Source organism: Salvelinus sp. IW2-2015, linkage group LG33, assembly GCF_002910315.2.
Source record: "Salvelinus sp. IW2-2015 linkage group LG33, ASM291031v2, whole genome shotgun sequence".
Taxonomy (NCBI): Eukaryota; Metazoa; Chordata; class Actinopteri; order Salmoniformes; family Salmonidae; genus Salvelinus; species Salvelinus sp. IW2-2015.
In genome coordinates, this window is record NC_036872.1 from 31,456,888 (window position 1) to 31,484,589 (window position 27,702).

General features: G+C 41.6%; 2 protein-coding genes across 5 annotated transcripts; both read left to right on the plus strand.

Moving 5' to 3' along the window:
* Positions 1-1,868: 1,868 nt before the first annotated feature.
* Positions 1,869-6,333, plus strand: LOC111957406 (gamma-glutamyl hydrolase). 2 transcript variants are annotated; one of them, XM_023978207.2, is made up of 9 exons: positions 1,869-2,203; positions 2,722-2,836; positions 3,934-3,984; positions 4,104-4,188; positions 4,351-4,489; positions 4,856-4,962; positions 5,061-5,154; positions 5,474-5,611; positions 5,791-6,333. In XM_023978207.2, the coding sequence occupies exons 1-9, from the start codon at positions 2,098-2,100 to the stop codon at positions 5,907-5,909; spliced, it is 954 nt and encodes a 317-aa protein (XP_023833975.1). In that variant the 5' UTR covers positions 1,869-2,097; the 3' UTR covers positions 5,910-6,333. The 2 variants fall into 2 exon arrangements, with proteins under 2 accessions (XP_023833975.1, XP_023833976.1); XM_023978208.3 differs by lacking the exons at positions 1,869-2,203; positions 2,722-2,836 and adding an exon at positions 3,319-3,581.
* A 100-nt stretch (positions 6,334-6,433) lies between these two features.
* rnf122 (ring finger protein 122) lies at positions 6,434-27,588 on the plus strand. Of its 3 annotated transcripts, none has more exons than XM_023979009.2 (6): positions 6,434-7,619; positions 7,940-7,983; positions 13,643-13,799; positions 23,407-23,494; positions 23,714-23,796; positions 24,865-27,588. In XM_023979009.2, the coding sequence occupies exons 2-6, from the start codon at positions 7,959-7,961 to the stop codon at positions 24,977-24,979; spliced, it is 468 nt and encodes a 155-aa protein (XP_023834777.1). In that variant the 5' UTR covers positions 6,434-7,619; positions 7,940-7,958; the 3' UTR covers positions 24,980-27,588. The 3 variants fall into 3 exon arrangements, with proteins under 3 accessions (XP_023834777.1, XP_023834778.1, XP_023834779.1); XM_023979010.2 differs by having other exon boundaries at positions 6,434-7,560; XM_023979011.2 differs by having other exon boundaries at positions 6,434-7,983; positions 23,717-23,796.
* Positions 27,589-27,702: the final 114 nt, after the last annotated feature.

The window sequence follows — 27,702 nt, forward strand, 5'->3', positions numbered from 1 at the left end:
CTCTTCTAATTCTACAGGGTTAGCCTATATGAAAAGGTGACACCTTAAATTAATAGCCTATTCACTCAGCAGGTCAAAATTCACAGTCTTGTCTGGAGCCTATCCTCTACTGGCCTTTAAAGGTCCAATCCAGCCGTTTTATCTTAATATCAAATCACGTAGACTCGGTCTCAACCTTTAAGTCTTTATTGAAGACTTATCTCTTCAGTAGGTCCTATGATTGAGTGTAGACTGGCCCAGGAGTTTGAAGGTGAATGGAAAGGCACTGGAGCAACGAACCAACCTTGCTGCCTCTGCCTGGCCGGTTCCCCTCTCTCCACTGGGATTCTCTGCCTCTAACCCTATTACGGGGGCTGAGTCACTGGCTTACTGGTGCTCTTTCATGCTGTCACCAGGAGGGGTGCGTCACTTGAGTGGGTTGAGTCACTGACGTGATCTTCCTGTCCGGGTTGGCGCCCCCCCCTGGGTTGTGCCGTGGCGGAGATCTGTGGGCTATACTCGGCCTTGTCTCAAGATGGTAAGTTGGTGGTTGAAGATATCCCTCTAGTGGTGTGGGGGCTGTGCTTTGGCAAAGTGTGTGGGGTTATATCCTGCCTGTTTGGCCCTGTCTGGGGGTATCATCGGATGGGGCCACAGTGTCTCCTGACCCCTCCTGTCTCAGCCTCCAGTATTTATGCTGCAGTAGTTTATGTGTCGGGGGCTAGGGTCAGTCTGTTATATCTGGAGTATTTCTCCTGTCTTATCAGGTGTCCTGTGTGAATTTAAGTATGCTCTCTCTAATTCTCTCTTTCTTTCTGAGGATCTGAGCCCTAGGACCATGCCTCAGGTTTACCTGGCCTGATGACTCCTTGCTGTCCCCAGTCCACCTGGTCGTGTTGCTGCTCCAGTTTCAACTGTTCTGCCTGCGGCTATGGAACCCTGACCTGTGCCATACTTGCTGTTTTCAACTCTCTAGAGACAGCAGGAGCGGTAGAGATACTCTGAATGATCGGCTATGAAAAGCCAACTGACATTTACTCCTGAGGTGCTGACCTGTTGCACCCTCGACAACCACTGTGATTATTACTATTTGACCCTGCTGGTCAAACATTTGAACATCTTGGCCATGTTCTGTTATAATCTCCACCCGGCCACCCCTCATAGCCTGGTTCCTCTCTCGGTTTCTTCCTAGGTTCTGGCCTTTTCTAGGGAGTTTTTCCTAGCCACCGTGCTTCTACACCTGCATTGCTTGCTGTTTGGGGTTTTAGGCTCGGTTTCTGTACAGCACTTTGAGATATCAGCTGATGTAAGAAGGGCTTTATGAATACATTTGATTTGATTTCTGGGTCAAAACTAACTAGCTTACTGTGATTGTTTTCAATTAAAATTGTCATAAAGAAACAAAACTAGATCTAATCAAAGATACATTACTCAAGCAATAATTTGGCTAGGACTGTCTGGGAGTGGTCTGAGTTGGGAGGGGGAAACTGAAAACTAGTTGTTATTGGCAGAGGGGTTTGGAACTCTTTCTTATCGGTATATTAAACTAATTTACCYCCTGGTGATGACACCAGGCAGGCCAAAAAATCCATCCCACCAAAACAAGCAGAAATTTAAATCCTTCCTTTCAAACAGTTCTTACACTAAAAGGGCATTATCAGAATTTTCACAATATTATTCCAACCTCATAGTGCGGCAATATAGTGTATATAAAACACAGGAAAATCGGCACTGGCCCTTTAAAACAGAATTACCTGGATCCACTGCCAGATATGATATGTATCATCTGGGATTTACCAGCTAATGCAAACAATGACCACATACACATTTTGCAACAAAGGAGTCTCCATTTCCAATTATGTTATGGCTCAATTAACCACCCGATAAATATGTTTGTCTGGTGGAATCACAGATATTCTTACCTGATAATACAATAGTGCTCAGGACCGTGTGCTTAAAGAAATCTCACATGTCAAACTGGAATCTCCTGACTTCCCCCTTGCACATCGCGTAGGAGTTGTCTTGCAGGCTTTTTCTATAAGCGCTTCCTCCTTTTTAGTTTTTAATAACACACTGTCATGCAGGGAGACAGATCTGTTCGACCTGGACTGTGAGAAAATGTTACTCACTGTGGTGTTGTGTTTACCTGTAATTTTCGTCCCGTGGAGCGACTCATTACCGACGAGACGACAGCCGGGTCCAGTCAACAACCGACCGATTATTGGTGCGTAAAAAAAAAGAATAGTTTTTTGTTGTTGGGTAAAACTATTATAAATATACCATATAGAAACAATTTACAAATAGTATACAAGGGTACAAACATTACAAACAGTCAGGGGAATACATACAATACATTATAAAGACCAGTACAAAGATTGAGTTTTGATTGCTTTGTTATGAGAAGAAGAAATTGTGTTAATATATTGCTAAATTGGTTTTCGACTCATAAATGTACATGTATGAATATGGAATTTTGCTAAAAATAACAATTAGGTTGCATAGAGCAATAACTTTGTTTTGAAGAGGAATTACGTCAATACATGCTAAATTGAAATTGTTATAGAATTGATATATTATTGAAAATGAATGGACTCTAAAGGCAGAAACTGAAGACAGTGAATTACTTTTGCTCATTATGTAGTCTACAGATACTCAATTCAAACTTCACTGGAACTATTTGAGAAGTCCTAATGGATGGATACTGTTATGGGCTGTAGCTTATAATGTCTGTATGTCCCACAGGAATTTTAACTCAAGAAGTAGAAGATGATGTGATGAAGCCGTTTGGAAAGACCTACATCCCTGCTTCCTATGTAAAGTATATAGAGTCAGCGGGAAGTAGAGTGGTACCTATCAGGTAGGCCGATATAAAGTTTGATACTTCTCACTTTTGATAAGTATCCTTTTTCCTCTGTTTCGTGGTCAAACAAGATTTTCTTGTTTGACCATGAAGATTTTCTATATTTTTGCATATTCTTGATAGTGAATGTTATCAGATCGTCAACCAAAACGCAGCTGGGTCATAAAGCAAGACAATGATCCAAAACACACAATCAATTCTAGATGAAAATGGCTAAAAAGGCAACACATTTGATGTTTTGGTCCAGACCTTATCTCAATTGAGATGTTGTGGCAGGACTTCAAATGAACAGTTCATGCTTGAAAACCCACAAATGTAGCTGAGTTAAAGCAGTTCTGCATGGAAGAGAAGGCCAAAATTCCTCCACAGCGACATGAGAGACTGATCAACAACTACAGGAAGATGGGCCTCCCGGGTGGTGCAGTGGTCTAAGGCACTGCATTGCAGTTGTGCTAGCTGTGCCATCAGAGATTCTGGGTACGAGCCCAGGTTCTGTCGCAGCCGTCCGCGACCGGGAGGCCCATGGGGCAGCGCACAATTGGCCCAGCGTCGTCCGGGTTAGGGAGGGTTTGACCGGCAGGGAGGGTTTGTCTCATCGCGCACGGGCCGGGAGCTGACCAGGTCGCCAGGTGTACGGGTTGGATGTGCATTGTGTCAAGAAGCAGTGCGGCTTGGTTGGGTTGTGTTTCGGAGGGCGCATGGCTCTCCCGAGTCCGTACATGAGTTGCAGCGAATTGGTTGGGTAAAAAAAATACAGGAGTCAATTCAGCTAAAGGTGACAAGGGGACAATTACTTTTTCACACAGGGGGCAACACAGGGGCAACTTTGTTTATTAAATAAAGTAAATGTGTAATTGTTGTGTTATTTGTTAAGTCAGGTTCCCTTGAGCTAATATTAGGCGTTGGTTGACAATCTGATGACAATCACTATCAAAAATATGCAAAAGTAGAGAAAATTTGAGAGGGGGCACATCCTGTAAATAACTGATCAAACATAGCAGCCTATAACTGTGCATGGCTGGTCATCCAAAATGTATTTCTCAAACCTTTAAAACCTTTACCCCTTTTAATCAGTGCCTGTTCCTCTCCTACAGGTTGACTCAGAGTACTGCCGCGTATGAGAATATTTTCAAGTCGATTAATGGGTAGGCTATTGTATTATCATTTCTTTCCTATATAGGAATTGTGTGTATTTTATTGTTTTTACGTGATTGCAAACCAATGTAAAATGATTGATTGATTTATTGATTGATCGATCTCACAGCCTGCTGCTCATCGGAGGTTCGTCAGATCTCGAGACGTCAGACTTTGCAAAGGTGGCAGGGATCTTCTTCAGGCTTGCACTCAAGGTCAGTGGTGCTGCTGAACAAAGCTGGCTACTGTCTGTCTATCTAATGCTCTGTAGGCCTCTTTTTACATCCGTCCATTTGATTGTATGTATGTTTACCATCAGTAAACATCTCACATTATCCCAAAACTGTCTAATAGCCTGTTGTGTTCCCTTGTTTCAGGCCAATGATGCTGGAGACTCCTTCCCTATCTGGGGCACATGTCTGGGGATGCAGCTGCTGACTTGTCTGGTGGCTGGAGAGAACCTGCTGACCAAAACCACAGCTGAGAACATGGCCCTTCCCCTGAACCTCACCAAAGGTATGGCCCAATCCTTTCACACCTCTGTAGGGGAGTCAAGTGCTAAGAATAAGGTCAAGGATACGGTTTGGGACTGGGTCTGAAGCAAAGACCGTATGGTCTGAAGACTTCCTTATGCTGCACATGCTAAAATTGACCACTGGAGGGCAGAGAATACTTCCGATCAAGACAGAAGAAGAGTCGTCTTATGTCAGAATTTCAATGAAGCTCATGAGGGAAACTACATCCTGACAACTCCCACACTTATTGCAAAACAGTTTCTATCTTTATGTAGTGCATTTATGCTTCCTCTTGACTGATGAATTTTGCTCCCTATGGTGGTAACCTAAAGAACTACATTGGAATGTCTTTCTTCTCTCCCTGCAGAGGCCCATTCCAGTCAAATGTTCCAGGGGTTCCCCAGTGATGTCATGAAGGCATTATCCCAGGAAGCTTTAACAGGGAATTTTCACCAATATGGAGTGACCATGAAGGTGCAATCAGATTTCAAATAAGTATTGGTTAGTGTACAGCTCTGTTGAACACAATATGACTCTGTACTGGTGTTGACTATAAACTCCTTTGRTTACAGACATTCAAGGAAAATGAGAAGTTACAAAGTTTCTTCTCCATCTTGTCCACGAACACAGCTGAGAATGGTGCCATCTTTGTCTCAACCATGGAAGGTATAATCAACTACAAGTAGAATTACAGTTTTAAACGTGTCATCCATTCAGTGAACAAAATGGGCCTGTAACAGATRACAGTGATTTACATCGTTTTTTGCATAAAGCAGTTTGGGTGGGCTGCATAATCTGTATGAGCTATGCTGTACAAATGAATGGTTGTTATCATTATAATAATTGTACAGTGTAATAATACTATTGGTCTGATTGCTCACCACCAGGAAGGACGTCTAAGGAAATAGGGTGTAGTCTGCTCGCTGTCATAAGGTAACGTGAGATCCTGTGTTGAGTTTGGAACTGTCTTCCCCCCCCCCCCCAGGGAGGACCTACCCCTTCTATGGGGTCCAGTGGCATCCTGAGGTGAACCGTTTCCAGTGGGACCCCAAACTCAACTTCCCCCACTCCTCAGACGCTGTACGCGTTGCCTCCCTACTGGCTGAGTTCTTTGTCAATGAAGGTGGGTAATCAGATCACACCTATTGAAGTTTAATCGTTGTGTTCTTTACAGTCGGACAGATACAGTATATTGTATTGTACATGTTATTTTATGACAGTGAAGTGTTAACTAGTGAGGTTTCGTAAATCGCGAAATTTGGCCTTTTGGATGCACAATAAAGTTCTATTCTATGTTAAAAGGCAGGAGAAGTTTGCATCACTTCGACCAGCCTGAGGAAGAGGCCGAGTCACTCATATACAACTACACACCAACCTACGCTGGCAACTTCACTGGATACGAGCAGATCTACTTCTTCTGAGATGTTGAAGTTCTGCCCTCACAACTCTATAATTCACCCCTTATGTTATTATGGGATGTTATGAGAAGTTTACCATGGGCACTAATTGTTAGCTGTGACATGTGACATGTTCTGAAACTTCATATACAGACTTTTAGAAATGTCGAGTGATCATTGCAGTTAAAAAAAAATTATTATATGTATAATTGAACCACATGAAATGATGATTTTTCTGTAGGCTAAATAAACCCCTTTAGGCCTAGTCACTGTATGGTGGTTTAGTAGCTGGCCTACTTTGGCATGAGATTGCTGTTGGGTGTAAATTCTTATTGTTGAAATGAATTCAACCTTCTGGCCCAATCTACACTGAACAAAAATATAAACGCAACATGTAAAGTGTTGGTCCCATATTTCATGAGCTGAAATAAAATATCCCTGAAATYTCCCTTTGCCAATTTTCCTTTGCCAAGATAATCCATCRACCTGACAGGTGAGGCATATCAAGAAGCTGATTAAACAGCATGATCATTACACAGATGCACCTAGTACTGGGGACAATAAAAGGCCACTCAAAAAATGTGCTGTTTTGTCACACAACACAATACCACAGATGTCTCAAGTTTTGATGGAGTGTACAATTAGCATGCTGACTGCAGGAATGTCCACCAGAGCTGTTGCCAAATAATTGAATGTTCATTTCTCTACCYTAAGCCACTCAAGTCTTTTGAGAGAATTTGGCAGTATGTGCGGTTGTGAGGGGGCGAGCGGTTTGCTGATGTCAACTTTGTGAACAGAGTGCCCCKTGGTGGGGTTATGGTATGGGCAGGTATAAGCTACAGACAACMAACACAGTTGCATTTTATCAATGGTCATTTGAATTCACAGAAATACCGTGACAAGATCCTGAGGCACATTTTTTAAGGTATCTGTGACCAACAGATGCATATCTGCTTTCCCAGTCATGTGAAATTCATAGATTAGGGCCTAATGAATTTATTTAAATTGCCTGATTTCCTTATATGAACTGTAACTAAAGTAACATCCTTGAAATTGTTGCAGGCTGCGTTTATATGTTTGTTCAGTATAATAACATCGTATGCGAGCCTACGACCCATCCATCCACTCTTACATCTCTCTTCATGTAGTGTATGTATCTAGTCGTGATGTGTGTTTTGTCCTATATTTTTTATCCTCGCCCCCAGCCCCCGTCCCCTTTTGCCTTTTTGTAGGCTGACATTGTAAATAAGAATTTGTTCTTAACTGACTTGCCTAGTTAAATCAAACAAATAAAAAATCCACCCGCGCCGTCACAACACAACGAGGTCACCAACGGGTCGTCATTAGTTACCACAGCCACAAAGACAAACCCCGCCTATTTCTACAATATGTCTTCTTAAAATGAGATTTGAATCCTAACCCTATCGTTTACCCTATCCTTAAACACACTGCTAACCTTATGCCTAATCTTAACCTTAAATTAAGACCAAAAAGCTKATTTTTGTTTTCATGATTTTTTACAATATAACCAATCTTGACTTTATGGCTGTGCTATCTAGTGGAAACCTTCCAAGTGGGTCCAGGCAAGGTAGCGATTGGACCATCTGGATGTCTATCGCTTCTTTTTTGGAGGGGGTAGGAATAACTGATCCATCGTTCTCTCCACAGACGCTGGGTCAGTTATATACAGTCATTGGTTTGAAGCAGCTTGCGAATATATCCAATTATTGAAGGGTAAATCAGTGGTAGCCTATTTAATTGAACTGTGGAAGGCTGAAATGTATTTTCGTAGTTAGCAACGACACCAGTATCTTAAAGATGAACCGCAGTGTAAATTATCGCTCCATTTTGCCTTTACGCCAAGAACTTTACTGATAGGCTACATTTGGCGCCATACGGTGTTTTTATTGGATATATGCTATATTTTCTATTTTGGGCTGGATATCGAATCATAAGGTGATTTGAATACAGCCAACTGCATATACGGCGGACAAGCCCTACGGCCACTGTAGCATCAACCGTTTGTTGATAAACACGAATCCTTTCTCATACAGGACCACCTCCGGTGCATTGATGCACCCGTTTCAGTGGTTTAACGGTGAGCGTTAATATTTTTCTCTGATGTTGACCGAAATTTTATGTGTTAAATGCGAAGGACTATTCAACTCTTATTTCAAGTGTTATTGGACTATAAAAAAAAAAAAAAAAAACGTAATTTATTCTATTTGGTTGATATTTTTAATTTGGCAAGAATGAAGGAGATTGAATACATAAATATTATTTTGCAATACAAGGTATGGTCGTTTTCTTTAATTGTATTAGCCTACAGTTGAATATATTTGTGCCACTATGGCTTTCAAGTGGGATTGATCAAATTTTAAATGGCAATATTGAAACTGGTAGTCTAGGCTATCAATCCATTATGTATTCACACAGTCATATTCTATTTATTCAGTGCTCTTGCTATCAACGTTTATTGACTATAGGGGATCCACTCAAACTGGGCTTGACCTGTATTGCTATTTCAACAATTCATCCCTTCATTATTTGTCATGTAATCTCATTGCTTTCTTATTGCTGCTTGATGTTCCTTGTTCATGATTCTTACCATCCTCTGCAACTTTCATGTAATCTCATTGATTCTCTTAGAAAGAGCTGTGGCAAACTTCAAAGTGGTGTGGCTGGAGAATGAAGATGTTTAGAATTCACAACATTTCTTCATTCTCTTAATGGTCCAGTGTTTGGGCTAGTTCAAGTATTTGTACTCTTTATTTTACATTCATTTTGCAGCACTTGAATTTTTGAATTTATAAACTATGAATATAGATTGGAGTACACATGCTATTCTGAGATATCTAGGACTGAATATCATGCCTAGATCTATAAAATATATGCAGCCACTGTATGACAAAAATGGACGTTTGGGAGATGTTTAAAAAGAAAAGAAACATGTTTCTGATTGAAAGACTCCATCAGGGTGCAGACCAAGACAAGGTATGCCAGACCGTTTGGCCTCCTCTGAATGTCATGCCAAACACTCCTCACAGTATTAGTGTTGTTTCTCATGGCCTTGACACAAACTTTCGTGACATTTAGTGATGATTGAATTTGAGGAGGAGAATCTCCACACTCAGCCAATACCAGGATCTATTACTATCTCTTTAGGTCACAATACAGAGGTGATTTGTATTCCTGGAGAATTACTGTATATCTCTATAGCCATAATAACATGACAATGACAAAGGAGCTGGAAGTGGAACCAGACTGGAAACCAGGCAAGTATATCCTCATTATGTAGGTCAGGAGATTAGAATTCCATGCAACTACAGGAGGCCTACAAAATGTTACCTGCTGTGGCCAGGAACGATAGGATCCAGAAAGAACATATGCTATTAAATTGGCTGACGCCACATTACACCTATCTACTAGTATTCGGCATCACTAAATGCCATCTATGGCAGTATACAGCTGGTTTAGAAATCCTAACATGCTCCCCAAATGAGAATACTTATGATCGGAGGATTTTTAAGAGCAGGTGCAGAGGGTGGACCTTCAGCAACCCTCATGGCTGGGCTAGATAAATGGTTGTTTCTAGTGTCTTACATGTACTGTACACAGACTGATCTGCGTGTGGTTCTCATCTTTTATTTTTCTTGAAAGCACAGATGAATGCTTGTGCTCATGTGAGCTGATTAATATTTGATTGAAGCGCTGTCTGTAAAAGGAGGCAGCAGTAAAAGCCTTGTGTGAGTGTAGTCCTCAAACCTCTCCTTAAATCTGCAAAAGTCATTACTACCCACTACCCAAGCCTTTACCTTTTATGAAAATGTTAATGGCTCATTGAGAAATCAGCTCAGTTCTAGATTGAGAACATTAGTGCCACAGTTTTAGATTTACAATGTTAGAATAGAGGAGCAGTTCTTGACTGAGAATGTTAGAGCAGGGGAACAGTTTGAGAATGAGACTGTCAGAACAGGAGAACAGTTCTAGATTCAGAATATATAACAGCAGGAGAACAGTTATGCATTCAGAATGTTAAAGCAGGGTTCTCTATGCATCATCTGGCTCTGGTGCCATGGCAACGGGGGTCCCTCTGGAGAGTGCCAATATAGGTCATTGGTCATGGGGGGCTCCTCACAGTCAGCTAGTGCACACACACACACATACAGATGCATTCATGTATGACCCACATTTGAGTGAGTGCAGAGGCATCACAGGTGATATGTTTCATCAACTGTGAACAGATATGAATACATAGACAAGAACTCTCTTTCTACTTCTCTCTCTCAATGAGACTGAAGAGCTTTCTCTCTCTTTACCTCTTTTTCTCTCTTTACTTTAGCCCTCCCTCATGAACAACAATCTGTTACACACACACACACACACACACACACACACACACACACACACACACACACACACACACACACACACACACACACAGGGCCATGTCTAATAGACGTCCCCTTAACAGAGGAATAAGATTGCTTGGTGAGTCACCTTGTGTGTGTGTTCAGAACTAGACCAACATATATTTCTCTTTATCCAGTTTACCACTGTTTACCATGATTCTCCACTCTCCTTTTGACATGTCCAGATATGATGAGGATGCTATAACCACACAGAAACAGTGTCACGACACCAACCAAAAACAAAGAGACAATCAACCTGGTCTCATTCACGACAGTAACCCTAGTCCACCTAGAGTTCAGCTGTAGATGAGTGTGTAGCTGGTGTGTGTGTGTGTCACTGGCATATTGCTCTAAAAACATTGATGACAGTAAATCTCAGTAAGATAAAAAATAATGGTGTTCCAAAATTGCATCTAGACACCGTTGCCCTAGTGCACACAAAAAACGACACGTACCTCGGCCTAAACATCAGCGTCACAGGTAACTTCCACAAAGCTGTGAACGATCTGAGAGACAAGAAGGGCCTTCTATGCCATCAAAAGGAACATAAAATTCAACATACCAATTAGGATCTGGCATTAAATACTTGAATCAGTTATAGAACCCATTGCCCTTTATGGTTGTGAGTTTTGGGGTCCGCTCACCAACCAAGAATTCACATAATGGGACAAACACCAAATTGAGACTGCATGCACAATTCTGCAAAAATATCCTCTCTGTACAATGTAAAACACCAAGTAATGCATGCAGAGCAGAATTCGGCATATACCCGCTAAAGATCAAAATGCAGAAAAGAGCCGTTAAATTCTACAACCACCTAAAAGGAAGCGATTCCCAAACCTTCCATAACAAAGCCATCACCTACAGAGAGATGAACCTGGAGAAGAGTCCCCTAAGCAAGCAGGTCATGGGGCTCTGTTCACAAACACAAACAGACCCCACAGAGCCCCAGGACAACAACACAATTAGACCCAACCAAATCATGAGAAAACAATAAGATCATTACCTGACACATTGGAAAGAATTAACAAAAAAACATAGCAAACTAGAACGCTATTTGGCCCTAGACAGAGAGTACACAGTGGCAGAATACCTGACCACTGTSACTGACCCAAACTTATGGAAAGCTTTGACTATGTTCAGACTCAGTGAGCATAGTCTTGCTATTGAGAAAGGCTGCCTTAGGCAGACCTGGCAATCAAGAYAAGACAGGCTATGTGCACACTGCCCATAAAATGAGGTGGAAACTGAGCTGCACTTCCTAATCTCCTGCCAAATGTATGACCATATAACAGACTCATATTTCCCTCAGATTACACAGACCCACAAATAATTAAAAAACAAATCCAATTTTGATAGATTCCCATATCTATTGGGTGAAACACCACAGTGTGCCATTACAGCAGCAATATTTGTGACCGGTTGCCACAAGAAAAGGGCAACCAGTGAAGAACAAACACTATTGTAAAAACAACCCATATTTATGTTTATATATTTTCCCTTTTGTACTTTAACTATTTGCACATAATATGACATTTTAAATATATTTTATTTTTTGGGAACTTTTGTGAGTGTAATGTTTACTGTTCATTTTTATTGTTTATTTCACATTAGTTTTTTATCTACTTCACTTGCTTTGGCAATGTTAACATATGTTTCCCATGCCAATAAAGCCTCTTAAATTGAATTGAGAGAGCTTACTTTGTTTTCTTTCGTTGATGAGTTATTATAAATATATCAGAGGTCAATGAATTAACAGTCTGTCTCATGGAACAATATCTCTGATTTAATTAAAATGCCACCAAAAACTTTCTGTGAATTGAAGTGGCTCTAGTTCAAACTTGCAGTAGGGTTCATTTGACCTGGCTCACACAAAGACCTCTCTGTCAGCCTACCCGTGTCTCATTAATTCTCCACGGTCAGCCTTCCTCTCTCCCCCACAGTTCCTCTCCCTGTCCCGGTTCTATCTTCCCCCCTGACCTTAAACTGGTCATCGACCGACTTGAATGCTTCAGTGATAATGTGGTCTAATTGACACACACATACTGCACACACAGATGGGCTACAGACAACACACGCACGTGGGCGGACTAACCTCTGCATGGATTTCATTGGTGAATATATGCACATAAAAATAGAATCAAATGATCTCATAGTTCTATTTCTATGTAGATGCATGTCTTTGATGTGTAAGTAGCAATTTAGGGTGAACGGACAGAGCAGTCCCTCAACCCTGCCGTTAACGGGCAAGCACACTACATCCTGAAACAGAAAGGTCTTGGCAGAAGCATTAGTACACTTCTCCGTCCTATTCAACAACTCATGTCCACCAACCTTGGAATTGGACATTCTGTTTGTCTCCTTGGCCTGTTCTTCTGAGTTGATTTAATTTAAATGCAGTTGACCACCACCTTTCAGGACCTTGTATGTTTTGTCAGAGTATTCCCTTGTTTGTCTTTCTCAATCAGGGCGTCCTGCAGACATCAAGCCATTTTCTCCAAACAATGCTGCCAAATAGAGGACTCAATATTGTCTTGAGAAATGTAAACCACTTTAAATTGATACGAAGTAAAGTCCCTGATGTGTAAAACAGTTAGACTTTTCTCTGTGTTTGATGAAAGAATTAATGGTTTATTTTATTGCAAAACAAGAAAGGAATTTAAATTAATTGAACAGCTTAAATAGCTTTTTCAACAATGCCATTATGTCTTATTTTCTCTGTTTTATCAAACAATTAGTTCTGTTGTAAGTCTTAGAAATCAGGATATGCCTTGTATGATGTAGACTAGTTGCCTAGATACTGTTGTGTTGTGTACCATTGTCTTGGAGCAGAGATGCCATGTTCTTTCATGGAGTGGAGATTGCATGGTCTTTCATGGAGCAGCGATGCCATGGTCGTTGTACTTTCTTTGAGAGAAAGAGTGAGGTATAGACAGAGGTGTGTGTGTGGTCTGTGTGTGTGCTTTCGTCTGTATCAGAGGTGGACACAGCTGCAGCACTGTTAACCCTGACCCTCAGCTGTGATGGCAGTGTGTGTGTGTGTTAGTGTGTGTCTATAGTCTAAACCCTATATTTATTACCTTTTAACATGCCTCTGTTTTCTCAAAATTGTGCTTGTTGCCTCTGCAGGATGCCTCTTAATTCTCAGCACTGTGAGGGTGCTGAATGTGTCAGATTATAAATGTGTGCTTCATTCATACACTGTGCATGTGTACTTATAATCTGTGGAGGATGCCTCTTTAACACTATACTTGTCCCAATGGTGTTTCTATGGTCATAACACTACACTTGTCCCCTGTGTAGGGTGCTACTATGTTCTAAACACTTTTTTCGTCCCCTATGTAGGGTGCTTCTGTGGTCTGGGACTGGTCTACTCCAACAAGTCGTGCACCATGCCTCCCATCACCTTCCAGGACCTGCCCCTCAACATCTACATGATCATCTTCGGAACAGGCATCTTCATCTTCATCCTCAGCCTCATCTTCTGCTGTTACTTCATCAGGTGAACTTTGTACAGAGTGGAATAGAATAGTGGGTCAGAGAGCCTGTTGGCTGCAGATGAGGGTAAGAGACATCCACACGGACATGCTGTCAGAGCAGTCCACATGCTCACCTCTGTGATACCTTTTCCTGTTGAGAGAGAGCTGACATTTCCTTCTGTTGACAATGAACTCTCTGATGAGCTGAGGGGACGACTGTGAGGAAATGAGGCGGCAGGAAGCTGCCTGCCACAGTATGAGGACAGACGTCACTGGAGCTAGGGGAGCAGGGTTCAACGTAACACCCTTGAGAACACCAAAACCCGCTGTATAATACTGTACATGTGACTTAAGTGTGTAGCGGTATTTTCTGTATTGTTATATGGTGGTAGGCTAAAGTATACAGTGCCAGTCAAAGGTTTGGACACACCTACTCATTCAAGTTTTTTTTTTCTTTATTTGTACTATTTTCTACATTGTAGAATAATAGTGAAGACATCAAAACTATGAAATAAAACATATGGAATCACATAACAGTATTAAACAAATCAAAATATAAACTCAGATAAAAAAGAAACGTCCCTTTTTCAGTACCCTGTCTTTCAAAGATATAAAAATCCAAATAACTTCACAGATCTTCATTATAAAGGGTTTAAACACTGTTTRCCATGCTTATTCAATGAACCATAAACAATTAATGAACATGCACGTGTGGAACGGTCGTTAAGACACTAACAGCTTATAGACGGTAGGCAATTAAGGTCACAGTTATGAAAACTTTGGACACTAAAGAGGCCTTTCTACTGACTCTGGAAAAACGCCAAAAGAAAGATGCCCAGGGACCCTGCTCATCTGCGTGAACGTGCCTTACGCATGCTGCAAGGAGGCATGAGGAATGCAGATGTGGCCAGGGCAAAAAATTGCAATGTCTGTACTGTGAGACGCCTAAGACAGCGCTACAGGGAGACAGGACGGACAGCTGATCGTCCTCGCAGTGGCATACCACGTGTAACAACACCTGCACAGGATCGGTACATCCGAACATCACACCTGCGGGACAGATACAGCATGACAACAACAACTGCCCGAGTTACACCAGGAACGCCCAATCCCTCCATCAGTGCTCAGACTGTCCTCAATAGGCTGAGAGGCTAGACTGAGGGCTTGTAGGCCTGTTGTAAGGCAGGTCCTCACCAGACATCACCGGCAACAACGTCGCCTATGGGCACAAAACCACCGTCGCTGGACCAGACAGGACTGGCAAAAAGTGCTCTTCACTGTCGAGTCGCGGTTTTGTCTCACCAGGGGTGATGGTCGGATTCGCGTTTATCGTTGAAGGAATGAGCATTACACCGAGGCCTGTACTCTGGAGCGGGATCAATTGGAGGTAGAGGGTCCGTCGTGGTCTGGGGCGGTGTGTCACAGCATCATCAGACTGAGCTTGTTTGCAGGCAGTCTCAACGCTGTGCCTTACAGGGAAGACATCCTCCTCCCTCAGGCGGTATCCTTCCTGCAGGCTCATCCTGACATGACCCTCCAGCATGACAATGCCACCAGCCATACTGCTCGTTCTGTGCGTGATTTCCTGCAAGACAGGAATGTCAGTGTCCTGCCATGGCCAGTGAAGAGCCCGGATCTCCCGGAGATGCACTGCAGTACTTAATGCAGCTGGTGGCCACACCAGATACTGAATGTTACTTTTTGATTTTGACCCCCCCCCCACCCCCCTTTGTTCAGGGACACATTATTCAATTGCTGTTCGTCACATGTCTGTGGAACTTGTTCAGTTTACGTCTCAGTTTTTGAATCTTGTTATGTTCATACAAATATTTACACATGTTAAGTTTGCTGAAAATTAACGCAGTTGACAGTGAGAGGATGTTTCTTTTTTTGCTGAGTTTATTTTATATTTCAGATTCTTCAAAGTAGCCAACCTTTGCCTTGATAACAGCTTTGCACGCTCTTGCATTCTCTCAACCAGCTTTATGAGCTGGTCTCATGGAATGCATTTGTTAAAAGTTAATTTGTGGAATTTCTTACTTCTTCTTCTATTTGGTAAAAGACCAAGTCTATATTATGGCAAGAACAGCTCAAATTAGCAAAGAAAAATGGCAGTCCATCATTACTTTAAGACATGAAGGTCAGTCAATCTGGAAAATGTCAAGAACTTTGAAAGTTTTTTCAAGTGCAGTCGCAAAAACCATCAAGCGCTTTGATGAAACTGGCTCTAATGAGGATCGCCTCAGGAAAGGAAGACCCAGAGTTACCTCTGCTACAGAGGATAAGTTTATTAGAGTTACAGCCTCAGAAATTGCAGTCCAAATAAATGCTTCAGAGTTCATGTAACTACACATCTCAACATCAATGTTCATTAGAGACTGCGTGAATTAGGCCTTCATGGTCCAATTGCTGCAAAAAAAACGACTAAAGTAACACAGTAAGAAGAAGAGACTTGCTTAAGCCAAGAAACACGAGTAATGGACATTAGACCGATGGAAATCTGTCCTTTGGTCTGATCAGTCCAAATTTGAGATTTTTGGTTCCAGCCGCCGTGTCTTTCTGAGATGCAGAGTAGGTGAATGGATGATCTCTGCAAGTGTAGTTCCCACTGTGAAGCATGGAGGAGGAGGTGTGATGGTGTGGGGGTGCTTTGCTGGTGACACTGTCAGTGATTTATTTAGAATTCAAGGCACACATAACCGGCATGGCTACCACAGCATTCTGCAGCAATACGCCATCCCATCTGGTTTGCGCTTAGTGGGACTGTCATTTGTTTTTCAACAGGACAATGACCCAACATACTTCCAGGCTGTGTAAGGGCTATTTGACCAAGACGGAGAGGGATGGAGTGCTGCATCAGATGATCTGGTCTCCACAATCACCCAACCTCAACTCAATTGAGATGGTTTGGGATGAGTTGGACTGCAGAGTGAAGGAAAAGCAGCCAACAAGTGCTCAGCATACAGTTGAAGTCAGAAGTTTACATACACCTTAGCCAACTACATTTAAACTCAGTTTTTCACAATTCCTGACATTTAATCTTAGTAATAATTTCCGGTCTTAGGTCAGTTAGGATTACCACTTTATTTTAAGAATGTGAAATGTCAGAATAATAGTAGAGAGAATGATTTATTTAAGCTTTTATTTCTTTCATCACATTCCCAGTGGGTCAGAAGTTTACATTCACTCAATTAGTATTTGGTAGCATTGCCTTTAAATTGTTTAGCTTGGGTCAAACGTTTTGGGTAGCCTTCCACAAACTTCCCACAATAAGTTGGATGAAATTTGGCCAATTCCTCCTGACAGAGCTGGTGTAACTGGGTCAGGTTTGTAGGCCTCCTTGCTCGCACATGCTTTTTCAGTTCTGCCCACAAATCTTCTATGAGATTGAGGTCAGGACTGTGATAGCCACTCCAATACCTTGACTTTGTTGTCCTTAAGCCATTTTGCTACAACTTTGGAAGTATGCTTGGGGTCATTGTCCATTTGAAAGACCCATTTGTGACCAAGCTTTAACTTCCTGACTGATGTCTTGAGATGTTGCTTCAATATATCCACATAATTTCCATCCTCATGATGACCTCTATTTTGTGAAGTGCACCAGTCCCTCCTGCAGCTAAGCACCCCCACAACATGATGCTGCCACCCCCTGCTTCACGGTTGGGATGGTGTTCTTTGACTTGCAGGCCTCCCCCTTTTTCCTCCAAACATAACATAACATGGTCTTTATGGCCAAACAGTTCTATTTTTGTTTCATCAGACCATAGGACATTTCTCCAAAAAGTACGATCTTTGTCTCCATGTGCAGTTGCAAACCGTAGTCTGGCTTTTTTATGGCGGTTTTGGAGCTGTGGCTTCTTCCTTGCTGAGCGGCCTTTCAGGTTATGTCGAAATAGGACTCGTTTTACTGTGGATATAGATACTTTTTTACCTGTTTCCTCCAGCATCTTCACAGGTTCTTTTGCTGTTGTTCTGGGATTGATTTGCAGTTTTCGCACCAAAGTTAGTTTATCTCTAGGAGACAGAACGCGTCTCCTTCCTGAGCGGTATGACGGCTGCGTGGTCCCATGGTGTTTAAACTTGCGTACTATTGTTTGTACAGATGAACGTGGTACCTTCAGTCGTTTGGAAATTGCTCCCAAGGATGAACCAGTCTTGTGGAGGTCTACAATGTTTTTGCTGAGCTCTTGGCTGATTGTTTTTGATTTTCCCATGATGTCAAGCAAAGAGGCACTGAGTTTGAAGTTAGGCATTGAAGCACAGGTACACCTCCAATTGACTCAAATTCTGTCAATTAGCCTATCCGAAGCTTCTAAAGCCATGACATAATTGTCTGGAATTTTCCAAGATTTTTAAAGGCACAGTCAACTTAGTGTATGTAATCTTCTGACCCACTGGAATTGTGATACGGTGAAATAATCTGTCTGTAAATAATTGTTGAAAAAATTACTTGTGTCACACACAAAGTAGATGTCCTAACCGTCTTGCCGAAACTATAGTTTGTTAACAAGATATTTATGGAGTGGTTGAAAAACTAGTTTTAATGACTCCAACCTAAGTGTAGGTTCCGACTTCAACTGTATGTGGGAACTCCTTCAAGACATTTCAAAAGCATTCCAGGTGAAGCCAAGAGTGTGCAAAGCTGTCATCAAGGCAAAGGGTGGCTACTTTGAAGAATTTCAAAGCAAAAAAATTATTTGGATAACACTTTTTTGGTTACTACATGATTCCATATGTGTTACTTCATAGTTTTGATGTCTTTACTATTATTCTACAATGTTCAAAATAAAGAAAAACCCTGGAATGAGTAGGGGTGTCAACTTTTGACTGGTACTGTATATTCAAATTTGCTTGATGGAAAACTCTGGTGCCGCAATACACAATGACAGTTGCTGCTGTTAGTGCTGGGTTTGAACATAAGTCTTAGTGAAAGAGAAAGAAAAGGAAAGAAAAGCATTCTCCACAGTGTCATCTGGCAATAATGATACCTGTCATCCAGGCTGAGGGTCCATTATAATAAGCTGGGGTTCATTAAACAACAAAACAAAATAGCTCTGACTGGAAGAATCTAGGAGAAATCATATAAACCGCTTCTAGACTAATCTCAGATAGACATGGTATTTCATTTCACTTTGTGTATTTTGTGTTGTTCCATTTGTTGTTCTATGTTCATCAGAGTAGAAAGCGAGGGAGAGAGGGTAGTCAATAGAGAAGTGGGGATATTGTCATTGTTCTGACAACTCGGTTAATATTTGTTGAGCAAGTGTGAACGATGGACTGTTTAATTAACTGCCGTTTTTGAATATGAACTCCTAAGAATGCACATAGGGTATATGATTCTCTGTATGGCCAAGTAAATATTTACCTGTAGATAATGAATCACATTGTCAAAGCCAAATTGTTACACACACACACACGTAATGAGTGCACTGCGCTTCCCAGGCCCCTAAATAATTTTCCAACTCAAACAATGGAGAGCAGATCTTTATCACTTCGCTAACTGTGTCTCTTATTTCTGGGGTCCTTGCTATGGCAGTTTTTTTTATTTTATTTTATATATAATTTTTTTTACATGTGTGTGTGTGTGTTTGCGTGCATGCATTTAATCTGCCCCAAAATGACAGGACATTTGTATGGAGCCCAGCCAAGCACTATAGTTGTTGTTTTGATCAATTTAGTGTTGTTGATGACTGATAACATTGCACCATGTAGAACAATGTGAGGATATTTGCTTTATATACATGGAGTTTTCCCAGGCCTTAAAGAATGTAGTGAACTGGGTAGACACGTGCACACGGTACAGTGAAATGGTTGCTTGCTAACTCCTCAACAATGGAGTACAATATCAATCAAGAAAAACATTCAAAATACAGAAGTAAAAAAGTAACAAAACTAGTATGTACACCAGTGGCGGTTGGTGCTGTTTAAGATTAGGGAGGATGATTCTTTTTTTTGATGAGCATGGCCTTATTTCTATTACAGCATATTGGATGACTGTCATTCCTATTCCATTCACCCAGTTCAATGTAACATCGATAGCTTTAGGCTTCTACATGATACTAAAATGTTCCCTATACCCACCATGAGGTTGCTACAACCTAGCCTATGAATGAACGTTTACAACGTAGGTGCACAGGTCGAGAGAATTTTGAGCAATCAAGGTAAGAGACATTGACACATTCAATACCGCGTTGAACACTCTTGCCTGCATCTAGCTGATCTAGGGTATAATCATTAGTCCAACAGTTGCAAATTTGAGTTTCTATTGGACAAATTCAGGTATGTTTAGCCCCGTTCCGTTTGCTTCCATTTAAGAAATGTTTTTGAATAGAATCGGCTAAATAAATACACCGCTGATCACATGCAAACCCAGTTCACTTTCATAACCGCCACAAAAAACAGGATGACCAATTTGCTCGTTGTATATATAATTCCTTCTCGCAAATATCTATGCGCTCACCTCCTCTCACCTTTTCCCTTCTCTTGTGAACTTCAGTGCAGAACACATCAGCTGTCTGTGACCAGGCGAAAAAACACTTTCCAAGCCAAACCTTCATGTCATGACTGCTAACCACTACACACAGCCTACATCATTGTCATAGTCAACATAGCTACTAGAACGGACACATTGGTAAACCAGCTACAATCATGCAGTACAGTCAGCAAGCAGTTTACACTGGCAGGCCACAGTGGCAATAAATACCTTGACTTGGAGAAGTTCCAGTGTCAGATAGCTATAGCCAGCTAGCTAGCGTAGCATCCCTCTTTGTTTGAGCCAGGAGTTTGAGTAGCCTAAACTAGCTAGCTAAATTTTGAAAGTAAAGAAATACAACCAAATATACTGTAACTATCTTTTTTCTTTCTCTTGCTTCTTTTTAATTTTGGAAGAAACTTTTAAACAATTTTCTTTCTCTTTTGAGTCAACCACTCACCACATTTTATTCACTGCAGTGCTAGCTATCTGTAGTTTATGCTTTCAGTGCTAGATTAATTCTCTGATCTATTGATTGGTCGGACAACATGTTAGTTAATGCTGCAAATGCTCTGATAGGTTGGAGGAGGTCTTTCGGAAGTTGTCATAATTACTCTGTAAGTCTATGGCAGGGGATGAGAACCATGAGAATGAGAGTGGCGCAATGAACTAACATGTTATCCACCTGTGTTGTCCTAGGTTTGTATTGAAGTCAGTGTACCCAGAGGAGCACAGAAGATAGCTGTCCTCCTGTTACACCATGGTGCTACCCCACAGAGTGCTGCTGAGGTGTCATGTCCTGACCATAGAAAGCCTGTATTTTCTATGGTAGAGTAGGTCAGGGCGTGACTAGGGGTGTTTAGTCTAGTTTATTATTTCTATGTGGGGTTCTAGGTTTATTTTTCTATGTTTGTGTATGATTACCAATTAGAGGCAGCTGGTATTCGTTGTCTCTAATTGGTGGGTTGTGGGATATTGTTTATGTTTAGTTGCTTGTTCCCCCCTACATTGTCATCACGGTTCTTTTATTCTTTATTTTGTTTTGTATTAGTGTAAGTTTCACTTTCATTCAAATATGTGGAACTCGAAGTACGCTGCGCCTTGGTCCGACCATCATTATTACGAACAAAGTGACATGAGGCTACTGTAGACTTTCATTGCAAAACAGTGTGTTTTAATCAATTATTTGGTGACGTGAATATATTTAGTATAATTTTATATAAAAAGTAAACTTAAAAAATATATACAGTGGGGGGAAAAAGTATTTAGTCAGCCACCAACTGTGCAAGTTCTCCCACTTAAAAAGATGAGAGAGGCCTGTAATTTTCATCATAGGTACACTTCAACTATGACAGACAAAATGAGAGAAAAAATCCAGAAAATCATATTGTAGGATTTTTTATGAATTTATTTGCAAATTATGGTGGAAAATAAGTATTTGGTCACCTACAAACAAGCAAGATTTCTGGCTCTCACAGACCTTACTTCTTCTTTAAGAGGCTCCTCTGTCCTCCACTCGTTACCTGTATTAATGGCACCTGTTTGAACTTGTTATCAGTATAAAAGAACACCTGTCCACAACTCAAACAGCCACACTCCAAAACTCCACTATGGCCAAGACCAAAGAGCTGTCAAAGGACACCAGAAACAAAATTTGTTAGACCTGCACCAGGCTGGGAAGACTGAATCTGCAATAGGTTAAGCAGCTTGGTTGAAGAAATCAACTGTGGAGCAATTATTAGGAAATGGAAGACATACAAGACCACTGATAATCTCCCTCGATCTGGCTCCACCCAAGATCTCACCCCGTGGGGGTCAAAAATGATCACAAGAACGGTGAGCAAAAATCCCAGAACCACACGGGGGGACTAGTAATGACCTGCAGAGAGCTGGGACCAAAGTAACAAAGCCTACCATCAGTAACACACTACGCCGCCATGGACTCAAATCCTGCAGTGCCAGACGTGTCCCCCTGCTTAAGCCAGTACATGTCCAGGCCCATCTGAAGTTTGCTAGAGAGCATTTGGATGATCCAGAAGAAGATTGGGAGAATGTCAATGGTCAGATGAAACCAAAATAGAACTTTTTGGTAAAAACTCAACTCGTCGTGTTTGGAGGACAAAGAATGCTGAGTTGCATCCAAAGAACACCATACCTACTGTGAAGCATGGGGGTGAAACATCATGCTTTGGGGCTGTTTTTCCGCAAAGGGACCAGGACGACTGATCTGTGTAAAGGAAAGAATGAATGGGGCCATGTATCGTGAGATTTTGAGTGAAAACCTCCTTCCATCAGCAAGGGCATTGAAGATGAAACGTGGCTGGGTCTTTCAGCATGACAATGATCCCAAACACCACCCGGCAATGAAGGAGTGGCTTCGTAAGAAGCATTTCAAGGTCCTGGAGGGCCTAGCCAGTCTCCAGATCTCAACCCCATAGAAAATCTTTGGAGGGAGTTGAAAGTCCGTGTTGCCCAGCAACAGCCCCAAAACATCACTGCTCTAAAGGAGATCTGCATGGAGGAATGGGCCAAAATACCAGCAACAGTGTGTGAAAACCTTGTGAAGACTTACAGAAAACGTTTGACCTCTGTCATTGCCAACAAAGAGTAAATAACAAAGTATTAGAAAACTTTGTTATTGACCAAATACTTATTTTCCACCATAATTTGCAAATAAATTCATTAAAATCCTACAATGTGATTTCTGGATTTTTTTTCTCATTTTGTCTGTCATAGTTGAAGTGTACCTATGATGAAAATTACAGGCCTCTCTCATCTTTTTAAGTGGGAGAACTTGCACAATTGGTGGCTGACTAAATACTTTTTTGCCCCAATGTATATTGTTTCACTATTTTTATGAAATTCACTGAGGAGGATGGTCCATCCCTTCCTTCACTGATGTACATAATATACAGTATGATTGATTTATCAAAATGAAGACTGTTTTATACAAGTAAAGTCAAGGTTACATTCACTGATACCCGTACCACCGTTTGATACAAACAATTGTAAATAATTTTCTACTGAAGGTGTACTACCTTCACTGCTCTGACCAATACAAGGGAGGGACTGGGACTGCTTGCAAAAACATACTCTTACCAATGACATACAGTAGGTCATCTCTAATGGTTGTACTTTGTGTGTTTGTTCACCTACAGTAAACTAAGGCACCAAGCCCAGAGTGATAGGTTTGGCTACAGAGAGGTGGTTTTAAAAGGAGATCCTAAGAAGTTGAATCTCCATGGGGTAAGAATACAATCTACTTAACGTTACTGATTGTGAATAGTTACAATGTCTGTCAGTCCTAGTAACAATAATAGTGGGACATAATAAAAAATATCTGATGCCACCTCAACCTCGCCTCTCGTTCTCTCTCGTTCTCTCTCTTGTTCTCTCTCTTGCTCCCTCAACATATCCTTCCCTGTGTCTCCTCTGGTCGTGTTCCTGTCGCTGTCACTCTTACAGCAGACGTGTGCTGTTTGCCTGGAAGACTTCAAAGTCAAAGATGAGCTGGGAGTGTTGCCATGCCAACATGCCTTTCACAGGAAGTGAGTACCATATTAGGAGGAAGGAGGTCACCGCCATTAATTTCAGTCAGCACACAGTTTTTGAATGGAGAGATTTGTCACTGACATACCCACAGTTATGAAATGTTTCCAGGTCACAGGAAGACAATACTTGCCTGACTAGAGGCACCTCTTGGTAAACACTGAATATCATTTGAAGCCCTTTAATGTGCAACATTGTTTTTCTTTTTTTAGATACTCTCTCTTGCTCTGGAATTCCCTTTGTGATGATCTGTTGCTACCTTTGTGATGTCATCAATTAGACATAATTGGACTTAATATTACAGATGTTTCCTTTGTGATAATAATAATAATTTTGGAGGGTACTTATATTTGTCGTCGCCCCCCCCCAGCCCCAAAAAAGTGCATATCACAACTCTCCCTGAGACATCCTTCGGAGAGTGGGGTCAGGGCCAGGTTAGGAACTGCCAGATGCGTCATAATAACTACCAAATGCCCAGAAGTAAAGCCAAATTTGAAATGTAATATTTTTTTGTTGTCATTTAGCCACTTATCCAGAGCAATTTGGGTTAAGTGCCTTGCTTAAGGGCACATTGACAGATTTTTCACCTAGCCAGTTTGGAGATTCGAACCGGCGACCTTTCGGTTACTTAACCACTATGCTACCTGCATTGAATACATGGAGCAGGGTGGGGAAAAATGGCATTAAAACACAATTTAAATGTATTTTCGGAAGGGCTATGGTCACCATTCATGTAATACATTAAATATATACAACAGATGGTATTGGGGAGCAATTTCATAGTATGCTTATCTCTGTATGTTCCTAGGGGCCAGGGTCTGCCATCATTTTTCTCCTTGTCAGCTTATCGATTCAAACTAGCAACTTTCCGGTTACTGGCCTGACTAACGCTCTAATCGCTAGGCTATCTGTTGCTCTAAATGTCAACAATTACACTGAATTTGACAGATTCAGCCTTTGTGATGTCATCKATTATACTGAATTTTACAGATGTATCCTTTGTGATGTCAAAAATTACAGTTACTTGGAATGTTTAGCAAATTATACAATTTCTGTGTGTTTCTTAGGTGTCTGGTGAAATGGCTGGAGGTGCGCTGTGTGTGCCCCATGTGCAACAAAACCATTGCAGGACCCCCAGAACAGCGCAACAGCATAGGAACACTACTGGACGAACTGGTGTAACCTAACAACAAGCACGGAGTGGGCACTGTGAGCTGGTGTAACCTAGCAACCAATAGAAAGTGAACGCTATTGTCTGGTGTATCCTAGAAACCACCCACAGATGACTGTGAAATGGTGTAACCTAGCTACCACCTGGAGAGGACTGTGAGAGCTTGTTACTTAGCAACCAACACAGAGCTGCATACATGAGTCTACACCACAGACAGTCTCCAGCTACCCACACTTCACCCAGTGACTCTTTCTCTTTGTCTCTGACTGTCTCACTCTTTTTCTGTCTTTCTCCCCCTTTTTCTCTCACTAGCCTTCTCTGTCCTTTCTGTCACGCTCTCTATTTCTGTTTTTCTTCTGTTGTCTCTTTGATCTCTCTCTCTCTGACACTCATTTTCTCACCTTCTCTCTTTTCCTTTCTTTCTGTCTTTTACTTCCTCAGAGGTGAGTTCTAGTTCCAAAGTCAGCAAGAGGGAAGAGCTCCAGACAGTTGGAGAGTGTAGGAGCAGGCAGTTGATTTGAATGTGTAAAGACAAGAGTGGAACTGTAAGAACCATGGTGTTGAGAAAATACAAAGGGATGTTCTATGGGCATGTGTGTGTTGTGTGTGTGTGTGTGTTGTTGCACAGAGGAGTCTGTTTCGGTTTGTCACTTGTTATATTTCTTTTTTGGTTTATAACATGTTTTTTTTTCTATTATTGTACAGGGACCAAGGCAATGTGAGCGATGTGCATCACCCTCTCACCACAACATTTTTGTTCTTGGCTGAAAGGTGTTCGTTTTTGATGTATTGCACTCTGACACTCTGTGTTTTGTACACCTCCTGCCAACCAATGTGTGTATTGCACTGCACAGGTGGTTTAGTGAAACATGTTCACATGTTTTATAACCTTGCCTGACACCTGAAGACTCATTTTAGCTCCCAGTATTATTGCCTAGGCTTTAGCTCAGTAGACTATTGTGGTTCTGAAATGTGGAGAAAGCCTGAATTTGATACCTAGCCTAAATTTGATACCTAGCCAATCACATTAATAGATTGAGGTATCTAAGAACTCAAAGGCAATGCACCTGCTGTTTTCTGTCGTATTACTGGTGCAGTATACCTGTGACATTACTTTTATAAAGCAAAGGGTTCTTTGCAAGTTACAGTAGTTTAGAGTTTCAATGTTGTGTGATTATATCTCAAGACCAACTCCATCCGATGGAATACAGCATATGTCATTTTTCTCAGTATGTAATTCTCTCTCTTTGAAGAATATGCTTTAAAAAAAAAAAGTGTGATGTTTTATGGCTCCTTTTCGCACATCTGTGAAATAATCTGTATTTTAAAACTGTTTTACCAGTCGAACACATACCAAGTAAGCACTGCTTAAATTGAGCACTACTCCCTATGCAACTGGGTCCTGGACTGCCTGACGGGCAGCCCCCAGGTGGAGAAGGTGGGCAACATTACCTCCTCGACACTGATCCTCAACACGGGGTGCCCCATAAGGGTGCGTCCTCAGTCCCCTCCTGTATTCCCTGTATACCAACGACTGCGTGGCCTCAGACAGTTACAACTCCATCATCAAGTTTACTGACGACATGACAGAAGTAGGCCTGATCAACGACGAGACAGKCTACAGGGAGGAGGTAGGCACTCTGATGGCATGGTGCCAAGTAAACAACCCCTCCCTCGACGTTAGCAAAACAAAGAAGCTGATTGTGGACTTCAAGAGGAACCAGGCTGTCCTCATCAATGGGGAGACGGTCAATAACTTAAAATTCCTTGGCATTCACATCTTAGAGAAGCTGAAATGATCTAACCACATGGACAAAGTAGTGAAGGCACTACAGCAACTCTTCAACCTCAGGATGCTGATGAAATTCAGCCTGTCCTCGAGGGCCCTCAGTGTTCTACAGGAGCACCATCGAGAGCATATTGTTGGGCTGCATCACAGCCTGGTACGGCAACTCCACCGCCGCAGACCGCAAGGCTCTTCAGAGGGTGTACATGCAGCCAAGGCACCATGGGGTGCACACTGCCCTACAGGACACCTACAACACCAGGTGTCACAGGAAGTCAAGAAGATCATCAGGGACCCCAGACACCAAACCATGACCTGTTCTACCCGCTTCAATCACTCAGACATGGCAGTACAGAAGCATCATGGCAAAAACTGAAAGACTGGCCAATAGTTTCTACCCTCAGACCATCAGGCTGCTGAATAGCCACCACTAGTCAGCTACCAGCCCCACCACCCCACCCAAACATACTTTTATTCTGCACCCACACCAATGGCATTTTATCGCTGTTGTTAATATGTATATTTTAAATTGTATTAAAATGTTGATTGTTTTTATTGTGCTCAATGGTGCTGCTCCCCCTATGGTCATTCCACCCCAGCCCCTCAACAGTCTTTACTCTACCTCCACCCCAATGGACATTTATTTATTCATCACTGCTACACTTATTATGATGTGTATATAGTGCTATTTATACTGTTGTTATTTCTATTTCATTATTTTATTTCAAAAGTCCTGCATGTTAATGCTCGAAGACTTTCACTGTACCCTGCAATCCCACCTGCGAACCCACCTACAACCCTGTACATGTGACTATTAAACACCCTGAATCTCTACCACTCCCCTGGTCTCTGTATTTTGTCTGTAGTGAAGAAAGTATTCTGACCCCTTCCCTTTTTTCACATTTTGTTACGTTACAGCCTTATCCTAAAATTGATTAAATTACATTC